The sequence below is a fragment of the Leucoraja erinacea genome, chromosome 1 (assembly GCF_028641065.1).
Source record: "Leucoraja erinacea ecotype New England chromosome 1, Leri_hhj_1, whole genome shotgun sequence".
In the NCBI taxonomy this organism is placed as follows: domain Eukaryota; kingdom Metazoa; phylum Chordata; class Chondrichthyes; order Rajiformes; family Rajidae; genus Leucoraja; species Leucoraja erinaceus.
The window spans coordinates 94,688,109-94,709,533 of NC_073377.1; the positions used below are offsets into that span (position 1 = coordinate 94,688,109).

The window sequence follows — 21,425 nt, forward strand, 5'->3', positions numbered from 1 at the left end:
TCACAAAAATATTATACGCACTGAACTGAGGTAAAAGTAAATTTATATTTAAAGAAAGATTTATGCATATCTCTGTCAGTACCCTTCTATACTGGGATGAGATATGTGTAGAGTGCTTTCTATAAAGCTATCTGATTGATACTGAGACATCGGTGGCTTTTTGTCTTAACTCAAACTTTCTTGGGTACTTCTCTCTGGCAAGGACCTCAAAATCATAATATCGAAAATCCAATGCAAATGTACCCAGGTAAAAGAGTACACATAACGCCAAAGCCCATTGAGTCTTTGCGGAACTAAAAAAACTACGTTGAGCTGCCAAAACCAAATCTGATCAAAACGTGGTTAAGGAACTCAACTAAAGGAACTCAAAACTCATTTTTAAATTATGGATTAATAATAGCAAAAAAACATACTTAAATTTTGGAAAAATACACCCATACCCACGCTGAAAATGTGGATTATAAATATGTTGGACACAGCACATCTTGAAGAAATGCGATTCCTCCTAACAGATAAACCAGACCAATTCTTAACGAGTTGGTCTCCATTTATTGATTTTTTGGAAGTATGTGGTGCAACAAAATCGTAAAAACCAACTGTTTCAGGACTGGGTGAAAGGTGGTCAAGAATATAATACTTATCTCCTATCTTCTACTTTGTATTCTTTCTTTTTCTTATTTTTTAACTTTCCTCACTGTCTCTCTCTCTTCCCTTGTCTTTTTCACACACTATACATCACATGTTTTTCTATCCTCTATTATCTAGTCTCCCTTTCATTTAAAAAAAGAAAAGAAAAATGAAGCTGTACATAAAATGTAACACGCCAATATATATTTGGCACCTGAAAAAGGGTGCCACATTACCGTACTTACTTCTAATAAATAAAATGTATTTATTTATTTATTTTTAAATTTTAAAAAAGGAACTCAACTAATCATTTTGAAGCACCGGTTTTATTACACAACTATTTTTCAAATTTTTTTAAATACACACAGTGATGGAGTAACTCAGCCGGTCAATCAGCATCTCTGGAGAACATGGATAAGTGACGTTTCGGGTCGGAACCTTTCTTCAGACTCTCGGAACTGATTGTTCTGATTCAGAGAGAGGGAGGTCGGGGAATGAAATGGGGAGGTCAGGGGGTTCAAAACCAGCATCTGCAATTCCTTGTATCCATAATTTTCCCATCAGTTCAGCCATTATTTATTTTACTTTGGAGTCACGTGAGTGACTACGTGAAGAAGGGCCGTCCGTCTGCGTGCGTGTCATTACGTCTGAACGCAACACGCGACAGACTGGAGAGGCATTGCGTCCTCCCAGGCCGTTAGGATGGGCAGGTAAGGAAAGTCGAATCATTTACCTGCGTTCTTTCGGGCTTGAAACTTTTTGTAGTTTCAGGGCCCAGATGTTGAGGATACGGTCCGCGGGGAAGTCGGCTGCCGAAGACCACAGCATTTCCCCGACACAGCGCCGGCAGCTGAACCGGTAGGAGCCTTATTGCAGGAGGAGAGCTCCGTTGGTGGTCCTGCAGTACGGGAAAATCCACCCGCATGTCAAACAATCCGTTGACTCAGAAGAGTCTGGGGAGGGAAAGGGATACCCTCCCTCAACGGAGAGGGTCTGAGGACGACTCTCCCACATAGCAGCAACTTTTGGAGAAGTTGCTCCAACAATGACCTGCTCTAAGGAGAGAGCTGTGTCAGCCCGGGACTACAGCAGCAGGCAGTACCGGGAGCCTCGCACAATGGGGCAACCCAATGTCTTCCCCATTGGAGGGGGAAGTACATATGGAAGAAACCAGTCTGAATCAGGGTACAAAAGCAGGGGGGGGGAACCTTCCCAGGGACAAGCAGAAGAAAGGAAGTAAGTAACTTTTACTTATATGCACCAAAAAGCTTTACATAAAATAAATAATAAGCACAAAAGAAAAGAAATACTTCTGCAATCATCCAGGTTCCACTGGGTACTTCCCTGGATAGAGATCTAGAAAAGGTCTCCTGCTCTGAGAAGAGGAGCATTCACGGTCAGTTTCAGTCTGACCCAAAGCAAGAATCTCATTTAGGCCTGCTGGGGGGGCCATGTCAGCGCAGGTATCCTCAGGGGCCTGTGGTGGCGGCAGCACCTGTTTTCAGGGCTACCTACAAATCTCACTCTCAATGGAGAGGAGTGTGAGTGATCAGTAGGTAACTGATCTCGAATTAAAGTATGAACATACTGAAGCACATGCATATGGCCTCAAGAGACAGCAGATGGCAGAATATCCGCACAAATGCCGGCAAGGAACAGCGCTATCAGGGTGACTTTGGAGAAACCAGCCGCCGAATCCTCTCTTCAGGTAAGACCAGAAGAAGGAAGCAAAAACTGTCGGACCAATCAAGGTACCAACGACAAGCAAACTTCATCAGTAGGCAACAACACACCCCACACCTCCATAGGGGGTAAGCAGTTCACTGAAGCCGGTGGTAGCTTGAAAGCTGGGCACGGAAATATGATCAGAGTCGTCTTTCAAGGCAGACTCAGAATTATGGCCAGAATTGTCCGACAAGGCAGGCTCAGTATGATAAGGTTTTCAGACCAAGACCCAAGCAGAGGTCAGGAGAAACATGGAATCCACACTTCCTACCAGTCCAACTCCCAATCAAGGAGAGAAAAGGAACCCGCATCAGGGGCCTTTGGGCTTACCACAAGACCACCGGTAGCCATGGAGGTAGGTGGGTCTGGGTTTACTGAAACAAGGGATTGTGGACCAGTTACATGTTGGTAATTTTACTCTTGTGTTTTTGTTCAAAATGACAATAACATGAATTTCAGATCTGGTTTTAAAAAACAGATAACAACATGTGATTATTTTTTACTGCACAACATACATAGGTTCCAAGCAGACTTGGAACTCGGACCGGAATTGTCTTCAAGGCAGGCCCAGTATTTTGGGCAGGATTGCCTTCCAGGACAGGTGACAGATGGAGGATGTCACTTCATCCAGGTTTAACTCATTTGTGCAGTACAGACTTTTAGAAACAGCAATTTTTGTTATGGTCTAACAACTGTTTTATAGGAGCTTCCTATAAAATGGTCACATGGCATGCATCGACCTCAAAGATGCACACTATTCGGTGTCTATTCATTAAGAACAGGAGATATTTGAAGTTTAACTGGATGGCATGGCTCTGCCAAATGGGTTGACATCAGCTCCTAGACTATTGACTAAACTACGGAAACCAATTCTGGGACTACAAAGGTCTCAAAACCACATAGTAATGGCATATTTGGAGGACATTTTCATTTTGGAGTCACCAAGAATTGGCAGAAGCATCAGTCAAGCAAACCAAATCCATCCAGTTAAATCAAAATTTACACCTACAAGGGTAATTGATTACCTAGAATTTACTATCAAAAACAGTAAATATGTTGGTGACTTTGCCTGGGGGCAAACGACAATATTAATTAAGCCTGCAATGACCTGATAGTCAAATTCTAGCCATCTATCAAGCAAACAGCGAGTGTAATTGGCAAATAGTAGCTGCATTCCCAGCAGTACGGGCCTTTGCATTACCAGAACTTTACAGCAAGCAAAGGAACGAACACTCAGATTACATGCAGGCCGAATTGACAAACTATGGATTGCCAGCAGAGGCCATTGTTGAATAACTATGGCGGATAACGAATGGGAGACAGCTCAGGGAAATTTTGCTCGAAAGCCATCGAGGGTTCATCAGACCTATGCAAGCGGCTAAGGATGGGGAGACACCAACACAGTCTAAAGCTGTGGGGGCAGATGGAATGAGCAGGAGTCTGTAATTCCCCAACACATGGAATCAATTACCCAGAATTGTTGGGGGCACAATATGGACTCAAGGTTCTCTGTAGCGATATGCAACCGGTGCTTGTTCAAATTCAGATTGATAACACCACTGCGGTGGCATATATCCATTAACAAGGGTGGTGTAAAATCTGTATCTTACGACAGATTGTCGAACCTCATTTGGCACTGGTGTATCGAGAGGAATATTTGGAAAATCTACGAGGTAGATATAACACGGTAACAGATGCTGGATCACGAATGTTTAATAACAACGCAGAATGGATGTTGAATCAGACAGTATTTAACAAAATAACTACACGATTTGGCATACCAGATGTTGATCCATTTGCATCTAGACTAACCATTAGTTACCCAGATATGTGTCCTGCGAGCTGGATCCAGGAGCAAGGCAGTGGATGCTTTCTCCCTCAATTGGGGAGGAATGTTTATGTATGCTTTCCGCCAATTTGTCTCACAAACCGATGCTTGACAAAAATCAAGCAAGACTAAGCCACAGGCATATTGGTAGTGCCAGATTGGCCTACTCAAGCCTGGTCCCCAAAAATTTTGGGAATTATAGTCCAGCCAGTAATGGCTGTACCCAAGAGCAGGGACCTCCTAGTGAACCCAGTTACAGGGAGCAATCATCCACTACATGAACGTATAACTTGTTGGTCTGCAGATTCTGAGGAGGCCATTTCAAGGCATAGGACTGTCCGAACAAATACAACACAGTTCGGATAACGGATGTCTTGGAGTTCCTATCAACTGTACTATAACTATAAACTAAGTTATAGTGCATCTATAGTGCCAGAGGCGCACTCTCCTCCAATCTGATGCCGGAAGCAGGGCACAGTTCGATAGGAACGCACCCCTTTACAACAAAATTCATGAAGGGAATTTACAATTTAAGACCTCCAAGGCCAAGGTACACTGACACATGGGATGTGAGCGTGGTACAAACCCTACTTTGACAATGGGGACCACCTATAACTAACCCTGAAGGTGGTATGCTGACAAAGAGTCCAGACACTGCAAAAGCTACGGTTGGACTACATGACCACCAATATGAACAACATAACATTCTTAATCAGGAACCTGATAAACAGAGCAGGCCAGGAATGCCAGGGATGGAGATCCAGTTCTTGGCATATCCAGAGGATCAACGGTTGTGTGAGGTGGTAATACTAACACCACTATCTGAGAATTACGGAGAACCTCAGAGGCTCAGAACAATCGGTCCTCATCAGCCATAAAAAAAAAAACACACCAAAAGGTGTCAACTCAAACCATCTCCAGATGGTCAAAAGAGGTAATGGCGGTAGCAGGAGTAAACATTTATATGGTTAAATCTCACTCCACCAGGGCTGCATCTACGTCGGCAGCAAGAGCTATGGACGTGCCCCTTGACGACATCCTAGTGGCTGCAGGATGGACGAATGAAATAACGGTCCACCGGTTTTATAACAAACCCATAACCGGACTGGGGGTGTTTGCACGTACCATTTTAAGTTCTGTCCCTTAGTTTCCCCCCCAAGGTTGGGAGGGGTAACTTTTTAAAAAACTTTTCTTTCATTTAAAGCATCAGTTTCTTTACTTAACTACGTAATGTCTGAATGCTTTAATGATTACACGCATCCATGGTCAATCCATTCAGTGTGTGACGCCTGGATTCGTAACCGGCGTAAAATCACAGAGCTTTGAAATCTTCACGTAGTCACTCACATGACTCCGAAGTAAAATAGTAAGATTAAACGAGAACTTACCAGTTTGAAGTTTGATCTTGATTTTATGAGGAGTTACGATGAGCGATTACGTGCCCACCGCTCCCACCCTCATACTATCAAGGTCATATGGAAGTTCTAGTTTCTTCACAATCTTACTTTTCTCAGGTCTTCTTTTTATCTGTGATTTAACACCGCTGCTTTGAAGATTGACGCGCACGCAGACGGACGGCCCTTCTTCACGTAATCGCTCATCGTAACTCCTCATAAAATCAAGATCAAACTTCAAACTGGTAAGTTCTCGTTTAATCTTACTATTAAATGGCAGAACAGATGTGAGGAACTTCTAGCTCTTCATTCATGTGAGTGCGTATATATATTTAAAATTAAACATTACAGCAACCGATGAATGTTAGCTTCATTGTAATCTCTAAATGAAGGCATGCATAATTCAAATCCAACTAATTAATACCAAATTAAAACCAAATTTATTTACAAAAATTACACAGGCAAACATATTAGAAAAATGTTGTAGGAAAGAACTGCAGATGCTGGTTTAAACCGAAGGATAGAAGGAATGGGTGACGTTTCGGGTCAGACTGAAGAAGGCTCGACCTGAAACCTCACCCATTCCTTCTCTCCAGAGATGCTGCCTGTCCCGCTGAGTTACTCCAGTGTTTTGTGTCTATCTTCATATTAGAAAAATGTCCTGATAGAAGCCCAAAACGTCTTTGAATTTGGAAGAGGACGAAGGAAAACAGATTTTTTAGATTTGAAATAATTATTGCAAATATTTAGCTGATGGACCAACATTTGAAAGGACACGTTGCTGAATTCAATTCTCGCACTGTCATCAAAACATGGATGTTTCTGTTTTGATAGCCTCCCATTTACTTACTGATCCAATTTATTACATCTAATCAACTCAACCCAGAAAAGTAATACATGAAGGAGAGGCCTGGATAGGGTAAATATGGAAAAGGTGTTTCCACTGGTGGGAGAGTCTAGGACCAGATGCCATAGCTTCAGTATCTTTAGAAAGGAGATGAGGAGGAATTTCTTTAGCCAGAAGCTGGGGAATCTGTGGAATTCATTGCTACAGAAGGCGGTGGAGGCCGTCAATGGATATTTGATTAGTTTTGATTAGTACAGGTGTCGGGGGTTATGCAGCGAATGGGGTTGAGAGCAAAATATAGATCAGCCATGATTAAGTAGTGGAGTGGACTTGATGAGCAGAATGGCCTAATTCTGCTCCTTGAAATTATGAGAGAAGCTACACTAAAACTCCAGGCAATTAATGTTCTGATGATACTAGTTCACTGTTTCCAGCTCAACTCAATGCACACACAGGACAAAAGATACAGACGATGAAAGTCAGGGTGATAACCGCTGAAAGGAGAAAACGGATGATTCCAAGAAATCTTGCTTCTTTATTAATTTTCACTTCGAATGTCAGAGAGGTCTGGATCCAGCAGGTCAAAATTGCAAACCCAAAGGTAATGAGTGCACCCACATTATGTGTCACTGTATTGTTAGACAGCTGAGAGCATAAAAAATGGTGTTATTATTTAAATCAAATGCTTTTATTTTAGTAAATACAAAGTTGTTAACTGTGCAAAGGATCTTACCAGAATCCATGTTAAGATTATAGATCTCTTTTAAAAAAACAATGCTACGGCTATGAATCCATTCCATTTTAGGGCAAAAGTAACTTTAGCTTAGTTTGGTTTAGAGATACAGTGCAGAAACAGGCCCTTAGTTCCACCTGGTCCGCGCCGACCAGCGATCCCCGCACATTAACAATTTTTACATTTACCAAGCCAATTAACCTACAAACCTGTATATCTTTGGAGTGTGGGAGGAAACCGAAGATCTTGGAGAAAACCCACGCAAGTCACGGGGAAACCTCCAAAAACTCCGTACAGACAGCACCCATAGTTGGGATCGAACCCGGCTCTCTTGTGGTGCATTTGCTGTAAGGCAGCAACTCTACTGCTGCGTCACCGTGACCACCCGGTTAATTCATTTGGGACTAACAGCATTTGGCCAATTACTTTTAGCTGGTGATTCTTTAGACAATCCCTGATTATTTGTTTCCCACTGTTCAGCTCGTCCTGAACTTCTGTGCCTGCGTGTTGAAAGTCACAAGCTTAGTTTAGAGATACAGCACGGAAACAGGCCCTTCGGTCCACCGGGTCTGCGCTGACCAGCAATCCCCGCACATTAACACTATCCTACACCCACTAGGGACAATTTTTACATTTACCAAGCCAGTTAATCTACAAACCTGTACGCCTTTGGACTGGGGGAGGAAACCGAAGTTCTCGGAGAAAACCTACACAGATCACGAAAAAGCTGGAGAAAATCTAGTGGATATGTGCCAGTACATTTCCCCCCCCCCCTTCTTCTCTTACTGGACTCACCATTGAAGACATAGATGTGCAGACCAGATGGACCAAATGCATTTTGCCTCTGGACCCTCAGCTTTAACATAGTGATGGCGAGATATAGAGTGCAACCCTATGTTATTATATTGTCATATTAATCTGTCCACCACACTTGTAAATTGTTCTCAAATCTAGCTGGTGTGCTTGTCCTTTGGTATCTGACAGATGTTATAGAAACAGTGATCTTGGTCGCCTGGGTCACACACATTTCATGGCAGGTTTGTGCGTTAATTGGCCTCTGTAACATTGTCCCTAATGTGAAGGAGAGAACTAGTGTATAGGTGATGGTTGGTTTAGTATTAAGTTTAGTTTTGGAGATACAGTGCGGAAACAGGCCCTTCGGCCCACCTAGTCCACACCGACCAGCAACCCCCCACACATTACAACTATTCTACACACATGAGGGACAATTTACACATACACCAAGTCAATTAACCTACAAACCTGTACGTCCTTGGAGTGTGGGGGAAACTGAAGATCTCGGAGAAAACCCACGCGGTCACAGGGAGAATGTCCAAACTCCGTACAGACAGCACCCGTAGTCGGGATCGAACCCGGGGTCTCTACCGCTGCGTCATCGTGCCGCACATAGTTGGCATGGACTCAGTGGGGCGAAGGACCTGCTTCCACGCTGTATCTCTAAACTGCACTTAACTAAGCTAAACAGAGATAATAAATAGGGCAAGATGGAGAATTTGAAGGTTTACCTGAAAATTGGCTACTAATGTCATTCCAAAAGATGATAGAAATGTTGAGATCAGCCCAAGGATATTGAGCCACGGCTGCTTAACCTTCACTTTAAGCTGTGAATAACGGAGAACTCCAATAATGGTCACTGTTAGAGAGAGGTCAGGACAGATAAACATAGGTATGACAGGTCAGTCACTGCCAGTCATTGGACCAATATACTCATAATCCATCATTCATTAGTTATGAGACAGTGTTTTCTTATATTAGTACCTTCTTTTGAAGAAAAGTAAAATTCTATATACAGTAGCAATGTTACAAAATTTTGAGATTTTAAAAAATCAAGTCTGCAATTTATCCCATCAGATAGAGCATAAAAATAAGTTTAATTTGACACCTAATTCACTTTCATATCTCGTAATAAAAAAGTTATGGCCATTTTCATACTCGGAAATTAGCATCTTTTTCCCTATTGATTTTCTATGGACATAACAAAAAAGCTGTGATCATGGACAGTCAAAAGCCCATAACCTTCTTAAAAATTAAGAGAACTGAATGAAATTTTCAGTTATCATAGATTGAACCATCCTGAAACAAATATAAAATAATCTTACTTGGATGACCTGAAATTAAAGCATATAATTAGTTAGTTACCCAATTGTAGCTAATTTCAAACTTCAATTCCTAGATCTAAACATCTATCCATTTCTTAATAAATGATTAACATTTTTAAATAGCCTAAGTGTCCAAATAATATTCACAAATAATTCACAATAAAACATGATTTTTAAAATCTCATTTACATCAATTTATAGGCCAAATGGAAGGAATTTAGTGTTCAATTGCTGTAAATTAAAGTCCATTTTAAATCGGCTTTCTAGTGGGTTCTTGTGAACGCGCTGGTTTAGAATGTTCACATTGCGCTGGATTTGTGCCCTCAAATGCCCAGAAAAATACTGCGGGATATAAAGAGCCCAAAATGAGCTACTCGCTATAGAAAACTTTATACACAGGGTTCTTAAGAAGCCCCTTTTAATGTAAAAATAAGGTACATACCTTTAATTGTTTGCTTTATAAAACCCTGGGGCTGCGAGAGGTTGCGGGTTGAGAGAGTGATTTTTAAACTACTATAACTATTATACAAGGCCATAAAAACTAATAATACCTTTTGCGACGGGGTCTTTCAACGATTTTTCGTTAATGATTTACTAGGCTGAACATTTTTAATTGCAACAGCCTAGTAAAAATCGCGTTTTCAACCCGCCCCCTCTAAACAGCGGCAAAATCACACACACGGCCTGGGGCAGATTCTCAACGACGATTCAGGTAGGCTTAGCAACATACCTATATACAGTCACTTGAAATTAATATCGTATCTATGTGAGACCTTGCTATGTTCTCAACTAAACTAAGTTAATATGAAATATATTAACCTCATAGAATTATCAAATTCATTGCTGTCTGTGATTTGCTATGTTCAGAATGGCATTTTGTTTCCCAAGTTAAAACAAAAAGTGTGGCACGGTGGCGCAGCGGTAGAGTTGCTGCCTTACAGCTCTTGCAGCGCCAGAGACACGGGTTCGATCCCGACGATGGATGCTGTCTGTACGGAGTTTGTACGTTCTCCCCGTGACCTGCGTGGGTTTCCCCCCCCGAGAATCTGAATCTGAATCTGAATTCCTCCTACACTCCAAAGACGTACAGGTTTGTAGGTTAATTGGCTTGGTATAAATGTAAATTGTCCTTCGTGTGTGTAGGATAGTGTTAATGTGCGGGGGTTGCTGGTCAGTGCGGACTCGGTTGGCCGAAGGGCTTGTTTCTGCGCTGTATCTCTAAACTAAACTAAACTAATTGAGGAATTGCAGAACATAATTCAGTAGTGATGTACAATGCTTCTGGATTTCCCCAGAGCCACCAAGAAGACTACACTAGACAGGCAGGCAGGTTATCCTAGTGGTCCACTGACAGGAAGGTTGCTCGTGCTCCACCGTACAGTTTGTTTGATTTTACATCACTAAATTCAAATCACAGCAGTATCCATATTGGTGGTCTTTAAATGTGCAGGAAGGAATTGCAGATGCTGGTTTAAACCAAAGATAGACACAAAATGCTGGAGTAACTCAGTGGTACTGGCAGCAACTCTGGAGAGAAGGAATGGGTGGCGTTTCGGGTCGAGACCCTTCTTCAGTCTTGACCTGAAACGTCACCCGTTTCTTCTCTCCAGAAATGCTGCCTGTACCACTGAGTTACTCCAGAATTTTATGTCTATCTGTGGTGGTCTTTAACTCTGCTCTCAACTTACGTGTAAACCTACTGAGACACAAGGAACTACAGATGCTAGAATCTTGAAAAATACACAAAGTACTGGAGGAACTCAACGGGTCAGACAACATCTGTGGAGGAGATGGACAGGTGACATTTAGGGTCAGGACTTCTCTTCAGAGTGAAGAATACTTCTTCAGGGACTGAAGAAAAACCCAAAACATCATCTGTCCATTTATTTCCACAAATGCTGCCTGATCTGGTGAGTTAACTAGAACATAGAACAATACAGCACAGAAATGGGCCCTTCAGCCTACAATATTTGCGTTAAACATGATGCCGTTAAACTCTCATCTGTCTGTACATGATCCATATCCCTCTATTCCCTGCATTTCCACATGCCTATCCAAAATGCTCTTAAACATCACTATCCTATCTGCCTTAACCACCTCCACTCCCAGTACATTCCATGCCCCTACCTTTCTCTGTGTACATCTCCAATAACATTTCCCCCTCTCGCCTTATAGCTATGCCCCCTAGTGTTGGACATTTTCTCCCAGCAAAACAGGCTCTAGCTGTCTACCCTATCTGTGCCCCTCATCATTTTATATACTTCTATCAAGTTTCCCTTCAACCTCCGACATAGAAACATAGAAAATAGGTGCAGGAGGAGGCCATTCAGCCCTTTGAGCCAGCACCGCCATTCATTGTGATCATGGCTGATCGTCCCCTATCAATAACCCGTGCCTGCCTTCTCCCCATATCCCTTGACACCACTAGCCCCTAGAGCTCTATCTAACTCTCTCTTAAATCCATCCAGTGACATGGCCTCCGCTGCCCTCTGTGGCAGAGAATTCCATAAATTCACAACTCTTTGTGTGAAAAAGTTTTTTCTCACAGTCTTAAATGACCTCCCCTTTATTCCAAGACTGTGGCCCCTGGTTCTGGACTCGCCAAACATTGGGAACATTTTTTCTGCATCTAGCTTGTCCAGTCCTTTTATAATTTATATGTTTCTATAAGATCCCCCTCATCCTTCTAAACTCCAGTGAATACAAGCCTAGTCTTTTCAATCTTTCCTCATATGACAGTCCCGCCATCCCAGGGATCAATCTCGCGAACCTACACTGCATTGCCTCAATCACAAGGATGTCCTTCCTCAAAAAAGGAGACCAAAACTGTACACAATACTCCAGATGTGGTCTCACCAGAACCCTATACAACTGCAGAAGAGCCTCTTTACTCCTATACTGAAATCCTCTTGTTATGAAGGCCAACATTCCATTAGCTTTCTTCACTGCCTGCTGTACCTGTAAGCCAACTTTCAGTGACCGGTGTACAGCCCAGGTCTTGCTGTACCTCCCCCTTACCTAACCTAACCGCATTGAGATAATAATCTGCCCCCTTGTTTTTGCCGCCAAAGTGGATAACCTCACATTTATCTATATTATACTGCATCTGCCACGCATCTGCCCACTCACTCAACCGACATTCCAGAGAAAACAGTCCAAATCTATCCAAACTCTCCCTGTAGCTGAAACCCTCTAATCCAGGCAGCTTTCTAGTCAACCTCCTCTGCCTCCACATCTTTCCTGTAATGGTGTGCCCGAAGAACAATGGAGGACCCGGCGTGGGGGAACTCCCACGAGGGAAAGAGGGGGAGAACAATGGGCAATTGGGGAGGGTGGGAGAACAAAGGATAATGGGGACTTGGCGTGGGGGAACCGCTGTGGAGTTGGTGTGGGGGAGGGTGGAACCAAAGGGGGGGTCAGCATGCTTTGTAACTTTGTCAGTGCCGTAAGTGGCCGCTATTTACAAGCAAAGAATTTCACTGTGCCTAGTCACATGTGACGATAAAGTATTCCGTTCCATTCCATTCCAAATGCGGCCTAAACAAAGTCCTCTACAGCTGCATCTTGACTTCTTGACCACTTATATTCAATGCTCCTAGCATTGAAGGTAAGCATAACATACACCTTCTACTTGTCTGCCACCTTAAGTGAGCTATGAACTAGGCTCCAAGATCTCTCTGCACATCAATTTTGTTAAGGGTCTTGCCAGTACCTGTATACTCCCTCCTTACATTCCCCCTCCTAAAGTGCAACATCTCACACTTGCTCAGGTTAAACTCCGTCTGCCTTTCTTCCGCCCATTTCTGCAGCTGGTCTATATCCCACTGTAAATTCTGACAGCTTTCCTCACTGTCTGCAACTCCTGGTTGTCAGCAAAATTACTCACCAACCAATCCACATTTATGTCTAGGTCATTGATATATACAGTATCACAAACAGCAGAGGTTCCAGCACAGATCCCTGTGGAACTCCACTGGTCACAGACCTCCAGACAGAATATCTACCTTCCACCACGAACCACCAATATTGGCCACCGTCTTCTGTGAATAAGCCAGTTCTGAATCTATATGACCAAGTCATCGTGAATCCCATACATCTTAATCTTCTGGATTTGCCTACCATCAGGGACCTTATGGTCTTACTAAAATCCATGTATACAACATTCACCGCTCTACCTTCATCAATCTCCTTCGTCATCTCCTCAAAAAATTCAATCAAGTTAGAGACACACGACCTGCCATATACAGAGCTGTAGATAGACACAAAATGCTGGAGTAACTCAGTGGGACAGGCAGCATCTCTGGAGAGAAGGAATGAGTAACATTTCGGGTTGAGACCCTTCTTTAGACTGAAGAGTCTGAAGAAGGGTCTCGAGCCAAAATGTCACCCATTCCTGCTATCTTCGATTTAAACCAGCATCTGCAGTTCTTTCCTACATATACAGAGCTGTGCTGGTTACCCCTAATTCTCTTCCAAATGGAGTAAATCCTACCTCGAAGAATTCTCTCCAATAGTTTCCCAGCCACTGATGTGTGGGTCTTAAACAAAAGTACAATATTGGCCACTCTTCAGGCCTCCGGGACCTCGCCTGTGGCTAGAGAAGAAATAAAGATCCTAGTCAAGGCCCCACAATCTCTTCTCTTGCCCCCCCATAACCTGGGATAGATCCACCGATGCACAGTGGGGCAGCGGTATAGTTGCTGCCTTACAGCGCTTGAAGAGCCAGAGACCCGGATTCGATCCCGACTACGGGTGCTGTCTGTACAGAGTTTGTACGTTCTCCCGCGACCTGCGTGGGTTTTCTCTGTGATCTTCGGTTTCCTCCCACACTCCAAAGACGTACAGGTTTATAGGCTAATTGGCTTGGTAAATGTAAAAATTGTCTCTAGTGTATGTAGGATAGTGTTAATGTGCGGGGATCACTGGTCGGTGCGGACTCGGTAGGCCGAAGGGCTTGTTTCCGCCGGGTACCTCTAAACTCAACTAAAAATCCCGTCACACCCTGGGAACTTTCCCTCCTTAATGTTCTTCAGGAGCCTCAGCACCACCTCCTTCTCGATCTCAAACTGCCCGAGCATATTAGTATTCTCCACACTGACCTCACTGTCCTCCAAGTCCTTCACCTCTGTGAATACAGATGCAAGGTACTCATTTAGTACCTCACCTAGATCCTCCGACTCCAAGATAGATTCCCTTCTTTATCTGGGTGGCCCTACTTTCTCCCCGATTGCTCTCTTATTTTTAACGCACGTATAAAAAATCTTGAGATTTTCTTTCATCAGATTGGCCAATAATATTTAATTGCTTGTTTTGGCCCTTCTAATTGACGGCTTGAGTTATTTCCTACTCGCTTTATATTCCTTATAAGCCCTGTTTGATGCAACAACTGCTCACCCTCCCTTGTTCCTGCCTAATGACCTTGTAATCTGCTCTGCCCCAATTAAGTACCTTCCCCTAATAATAGTAAGATTAAATGATTAGGATTAGGATTAGGATTTAAAAGATTAAATGAGAACTTACCAGTTCGAAGTTTGATCGTTATTTTATGAGGAGTAACGTTGAGGGATTACGTGAAAAACCCGCCAGGACGCATGCGTGTCATTCTTCAAAGCAGCGGTGTGAAATCACAGGTAACAGTAATGACTGAACACAGTAAGATTAGAGAAGAGGATACCAGTTGAACTATATGATCAAGGGTGGGAGCGGAGGGCAGGTAATCCCTCAACGTTACTCCTCATAAAATAACGATCAAACTTCGAACTGGTAAGTTCTCGTTTAATCTTACTATTTTACTTCGGAGTCACGTGTGACTACGCGAAGATTTCAAAGCTCTGTGATTTCATGCCGTGGAAACAAGTCCATGCATCACATCTGCCTTACTTGAATAAGGGAGGAATTGTGTTAACATGTTTAAACATGAATCCGACATTGAAATCCATGATAAAGTTATTAACAACAAATTATAGCCCCTATTTCATGGGGTGCAATCATATTACAGAACTTAAAATTGATTCTGCAAAAGTTCCAGGTTTAACCAATGGTTTATCGTAGAATTGTTGGAACGTTTTTTCCCTTGACCATCCTGCTGTCTCCAGGATTTGGTACATCGGTACGTCCAACTCCATAGCTGCCGATGTAGCTGCAGCCCTGGTGGAATGAGATTTGAATATGTTAGTGTCCACTCCAGCTGTTGTTAAAACCTGTTTCAGCCATCTGGAAATAGTTTGAACCAACACTTTTTTGTGGGGTTGCTTGTGGCTGATTAGTAGTGCCATCTCATAGCCTGTGATGTTTTTGGTGTTCTCCATGTATAACAATAAATGTCTTATTATACAGAGACGATCATCTATAGGATAAGTCCTAAATTCTATTTTGAGGCCTGATGGTCCCGGTCTGTTCTGAATGACTAATTCGACATGAAAAGTTATATTTCTTGTTGAAGAAGTCATATTGTCCAGCCTTAACTTATGTAAAGACTGTACCCTTTGTGCTGTGACCAACGCCATCAGCATGACTGTTTTATGCGTCAGTTTTTGCAGGGACAGAGCTGTTGCTGGAGACCAGTTCCTTAGCAACGTTAGGACAATACGCACATCCCATATTTGAGAGTACCTGGTTCTTGGGGGATTGATATTAAAAAATTCCCCTCATAAGTTTGGTTACCAGGGGGTGAGTCCCAACAGAATGACGCTCTGATCCTCACCATAGATATGCTGAAAGGGCACTTCTGGCGCAGTTAATGGCACTGTAACTGAGCCCCTCATCATAATGGAGGCCTGCGAGGAATTCCAGAACAGACTTTTTGTTCGTTGTACAGTAGTGATGTTGTTCCTAGAACCATATTTCCCACTTCCTGATGTGGACCCGATATAGTTTCTTCGTGGACTGCCTGTGAGCCGCTGTATATCTTCATTGTTCGGTTCATTAGTCCCAGGTCCGGAAATGGTTACTTAAGATTCTGCTGACGAACACATTTGTCCTATTATGGTAGGGATGATTTTCCCGCCCGTTACGGGATGAACCAACAATCTGGTTATTTCGGAACGGAGAGCCATGTTTAGTTGTATTTTGCGTAATACCCGACTGATGAGGCAGAAAGGAGGGAATGCATAGGAAAAACAATTCCCAATGCAGCGAGAAGGCATCCATCGCTGATGCCCCAGTCTGATTCCCAAGAAACACAGATAGGCAACTGATGATTAAGCCGAGATGCAATAGATCAATCTCTGGTGTTTCATATCATTCTACAATATCAGCAAACACTTTGCTGTCCAACATCCATTCGATGTTTGTCATGAATTTGCGTGACCTGGTGTCTGCCACTAAATTTGAGGTGATATTCAAATGTTTTTCTGAATACACCATTGCCAAATTGTGTTAGCCGGATTATCACATGATACCGATTTGATTCCACCCATGTAGTTAGTATATGTCACCATGGTGGTGTTATCAATCTGTAGTCTAACATGCAGGTGATGCATTTCTGAACAGTATGATTTTAGTCCATAGAACGCACCCAACATTTCCAAGTAGTTTATGACATGTATCTGAAGCAATGATGCTTCTTGTGCATCCTATCTATATCCACAACTAGAGATGGGGTTAGTAACACGCCAACCATGAACACTGGCATCAGTTTGTAGCACCACTGAATGGTTGCTGACAATGATAGGGTTTGAACATTGCCCAATATTTCCCCTATCATTGTAATTCCGTGATTGCTTAGATTGGTAGCCTCATTGGTCTCTACACATGACCAGTATTTATTTTAAGTGCTTATACCTTTGTCCTTGTAATTATTGGTAATACAAAGGTCAAACAGTGTGGCTGGAAAGGCCACAGTATTGCCAATTACCCTTGCTACCAGTCGAATAGGTGGTTTACTGATGCAATGAGGTTGTTGGCCTCAGTTAATTCTGTACCTTCCTTTGATAAGTTACCCACATGTAGACTAAGTCAAAGGTGAACCCCAAGTAGTCCTTAGTGGTGGAAGGTGTTAACTTAGAATTAATAACGTCTATAATCCTTCCGCATAGGCACCGTATAGTAAGCATCTTTTAATGGATGCAATCCATAAAGTAGCCTATGGAATCAATTGTTTGGCAGTAACAAAGGTTTCCAATTTCGAATGAATTTACTACACAATGTATTCAGGTTTGTCAGACCTGAATGATTGGTAACCACATCTTTTTGTTTTTCGTAAAGATATTGACACGAATTCCAAAGAGTCGTGTTGGGATTTCCCCATGATTCCCTAGCATCTAGCTTCTCCAGTTCAGCATGCGCTTCCAGTTTTTCTTATCGTGAAGGCACGAACAGTCAGTTCGGTACATGCTGAACTGGGAAATTTTGTGCACAAATTCAATTGTATATCCCTGAACACTAGGTGGAAAATAAGTGTTAGTAGTTATTGCACTCCATGCCTCCCAAGAAAATGTAATCTACACACCAATTTGTGTTATTTACACCTCCTGTTTTTTAGGAGACCAGACCCCCCTACCTCCATGGTGACCAGTGGAAAGTTTGTTTTCTTCCTTGCAGTCGCCGTAGAGGTTGTGGCGTCGGTTTTGGGATTTGGGGTTGCACGTCTTCCACGAAGGCCAGTCTGGGCCAGGCCTAAAAGACCTCTGTCCTGTAGCCCGGCCTTTGAGCTTTCACCAGCTTCTGTCTGTCTTCCTGCTGGTGGGTGCATGGAGGTGCTGTTGTCGTGTATAGGAGATCCTGCCTGTTGCCGCCTTTATGAGCCCCAGGGTATTGGCCTCCTTATTGAGCTCTTTTACCTGTTTTGACAGGTTGCCCCCGAGTAGTAATATTGGTGGTTTTAATCCCTCCAGGTCTGCACAGCTCTGCAAACCTAGGGTTTAAAGCTGGGCGGATGGCGTTCTCCTAAGACTATTAATCTCATACTCCGTATTGCAGCGTCTTAGCTAAACATCCTGCCTTCTGACTCCCGTTCCAATACGTTTTCAGATGTAACTGTTCACCGTGGGAAATTTTTGAGGGATACCCATTTTCCGGTGCCAAATATTTGGCAGTAGTGTCTATTACAGCCATGTTCCTGTAGTTGTTTTTATATGTACAAACTTGGACTCCTTTTCCAGGAGGTTTCCTTGTTCTTGCACCCCCTGCACACTGATTTCTTCCTTCAACAAAACCCTTCTTCAGAGCAAGCCCAGAATTGGCTCCCAGTAATAATAATAATAATAATAATAATAAATGTTATTTGTTGGGCGCCTTTCAGACATCTCAAGGACACCTTACATAGATTAACAAGAATATAAACATATAATCAGAGTAAAATAAATAATAAAGACATCACAGAGACACAAACTAAAAACAGAATTCAGTCCAAAAACAGAAAATCAAAAACACAATGTGAAGAGAGAGCAGCGGCAGCTAAAGCGCGCCAGCGTCCACTCTCCCTTCCGACAGCCATCTTGGACAAAGACTAACAGGATTACATAGAGACAGAAAATCATCCCTACAATGGACACCACTGTGGGGGAGTCACAATGTCAAGTCCCCAACCCCAAGTTCACCCAAAGTCAGGCCTGCCACCGCAGTTGCCTCTACGGAGAGCCGATGTTCCTAGCCGTTCTCACCGGGTGGTCTTACCCCGGCGTCGGGAGATGCACTGTGCAGCCCTGATAAGGTGCTGCCATGGGTGTATTATATACCCATTGTGACTAGACTCCATCTCCCAGGGTCTGTCACAGTGGAGCATGTGCTCCATAAGCCGCTCCATTTGGCCCCAGTAACGCTGGTCACCGCGGCATTTCTTTGCAGTTCGACTTGTCAGCAAAGTCGGGCACAGCTGATCCCACTAACGGTGATCTGGTGCCATCAGCCGCTGCTGGCTGTCCATAACTCTGTAGTTCTTCCCAGCCAGTGCAGCCCTTGTGGACTCCTGTCCATAGTTTTCCCCTGTGAAAACCAGCACGGGAAACAAAGCATGACCGCAGTAATTCCCTTACCTGTCGGTCTTGGTTTTAAAAAACTTGCCGCTGCAGGGGAATACTCCCCCCCCCCCGCCGTTTTGACTTGTCAGAGTCAACGGCTCTGTCTGTGTAGTCTTCCCGCCCGGCCGTGGTGTTGATTTGGCTGATGCTGGCTGCCCGCAACTCCGCGGTTTCACAGCTGATCCCACTCAGTGATGCTGCCCTGCTGCTGGCTGGACTCTTGTTTCCCCATAGTTTGTGGACCCCTGTCCATAAACCCCCTGTAAGAAAACAGACACGGGAAACAAACATGGCCGCAGTAATTCCCTTACCTGTCAGTCTTGGTTTTAAAAACTTGCCGCTGCAGGGGAATGCTCCCCCCGCTGGCCGTTTCAACTTGTCAGAGTCAACGGCTCTGATCTGTGTAGCCTTCCCGCCCGGCCGTGGTGTTGATCTGGCCGGCACGGGTGCTAAGTCGGGCACAGCTGATCCCATTCATGGTGATGCTGGTGCCTTCAGCTGCTGCTGGCTGCCCGCAACTCCGCGGTTCTCCCCAGCCAGCTTTAGACGCAGCCCTTGTGGACTCTATTTTTGTCCAGTTTCCCCCTGTAAAAAAAACAGCGCGGGAAACAAAAAATGACCGCAGAGTAATTCACTTACCTGTCGGTCGCGGTTTCAAATTTACCGCTGCGGGGTAACGTCGTTCCACCCCGTCTGTCGTTTCGCAATGCGTGAAGCGATATGACACGCATGCGTCCTGGCGGGTTCTTCACGTAGTCACTCATGTGACTCCGAAGTAAAATCAGACCTGTCTGTTTTCCAAACGATCTTAAAATATTGTGAGGTTGTGATCATTATCTCCAAATTCTTCTTGCACCACAATATTAGTCACGTGGCCAGGCTCGTTTCCCAATACAAGGTTCAATTTGGTCCCTTCATGTTCCTTCACCACTTTTTGTTTTGCTGTAAACCTACTGAACTAAATGCAGAAAGCAAACTTATTACCAAAACAAAAACATGTGGAAACATTCAACAAGCCAGAGGGGATCAATTGGGGAGAAAGGGTTAAAGTTCTAGATTAGAGAGTTATTCTCGTGAAACATTTAACCTCGAGTGGATGTGGAGAGGATGTTTCCAGTAGTCGGGGAGTCCATGACAAAGAGCACAGCCTCAGAATAAAAGGACGTACCTTTAGAATGGAGATGAGGGGGAATTTCTTTAGCCGGATGGTGGTGAATCTGTGGAATTCATTGCCAGAGACGGCAATGGAAGCCATGACATTGGGTATTTTTAAAGTGGAGATTGATAGGTTCTTGGTTATTAAGGGTGTCAAAGGTTACGGAGAGAATGCAGGAGAATGGCGTTGAGAAGGACCAATAGATCAGCCACAATGGCAATGGCAGAGCAGACGATGGGATGAATGGCCGAATTCTGCTCCTCTGTCTTATGATCTTATGAATTATTTTTCTCCTTAAAATAATGAATTGAAAAGTATTTTGATTTTTAGTTTAGTTTGGAATCTCTAAAACTGGATTTTCTTTGTCCTGCTGCTTATAACTTCCATCTGCATCTACTCTAGCTATGTAAAATACTCATTGCCACAAGATTAAAAAATACTAAGCAAACCAATGTGACTAAAGACTGACAAATCCTCTCGACCTGATGCCCTGCGTATTAATGCTTTAATGAAAGCGGCAGATGAGTAATTTTTAGTTTTTTTCATTTTATTTAAATATACGGCCTGGAAACGGGCCCTTCGGCCCACCGATTCCACGCTGACCAGCGATCCCTGTACACTTACACTATCCTAAACACACTAGGGACAATTTACAATCATACCAAGCCAATTAACTTACAAACCTGTATGCTTTTGGTGTGTGGGAGGAAAACGCAGGTCCCGGAAACAACCCATGCAGGTCAAGGGGAGAACGTACAAACTCGATACAGACAGCACCCGTAGTCAGGATTGAACCTGGGTCTCTGGTACTGTATGCCACCGTGCCGTCCTTGTGCACTGATTGCGATTTTCCATAATGCACTACATTCTAGGAAGGTCCCAGCAATTTGCATCCCAAACATAACAGTATTATTCAGGAAAAGAGAGATCAAAAGGAAACTTAACTCATTAGCCTAACATCTGTCTTTGAAAAAGTATTGGAATCCATTATTAAGGAAGTAGTATCATAATATTTAGAAATCATAATAGAATTAAA

At 43.4% G+C, this 21,425-nt stretch overlaps 1 protein-coding gene across 6 annotated transcripts in view; it reads right to left on the reverse strand.

Moving 5' to 3' along the window:
• Positions 1–21,425, reverse strand: part of tmem150c (transmembrane protein 150C) — a 50,109-nt gene continuing 28,684 nt past the window's right edge. For 4 of the 6 annotated variants that reach the window (XM_055639266.1, XM_055639253.1, XM_055639245.1 and 1 more), the window contains 3 exons: positions 8,681–8,808; positions 6,889–7,066; positions 2–327 (listed from right to left, as the gene is read on the reverse strand). In XM_055639266.1, coding sequence (XP_055495241.1) covers positions 128–327; positions 6,889–7,066; positions 8,681–8,808 — 506 coding nt within the window. In that variant the 3' untranslated portion in view covers positions 2–127. Of the gene's footprint in view, positions 328–6,888; positions 7,067–8,680; positions 8,809–21,425 lie in introns of all 6 variants that reach the window. The other 2 variants (XM_055639281.1, XM_055639273.1) reach the window with 1 other exon arrangement.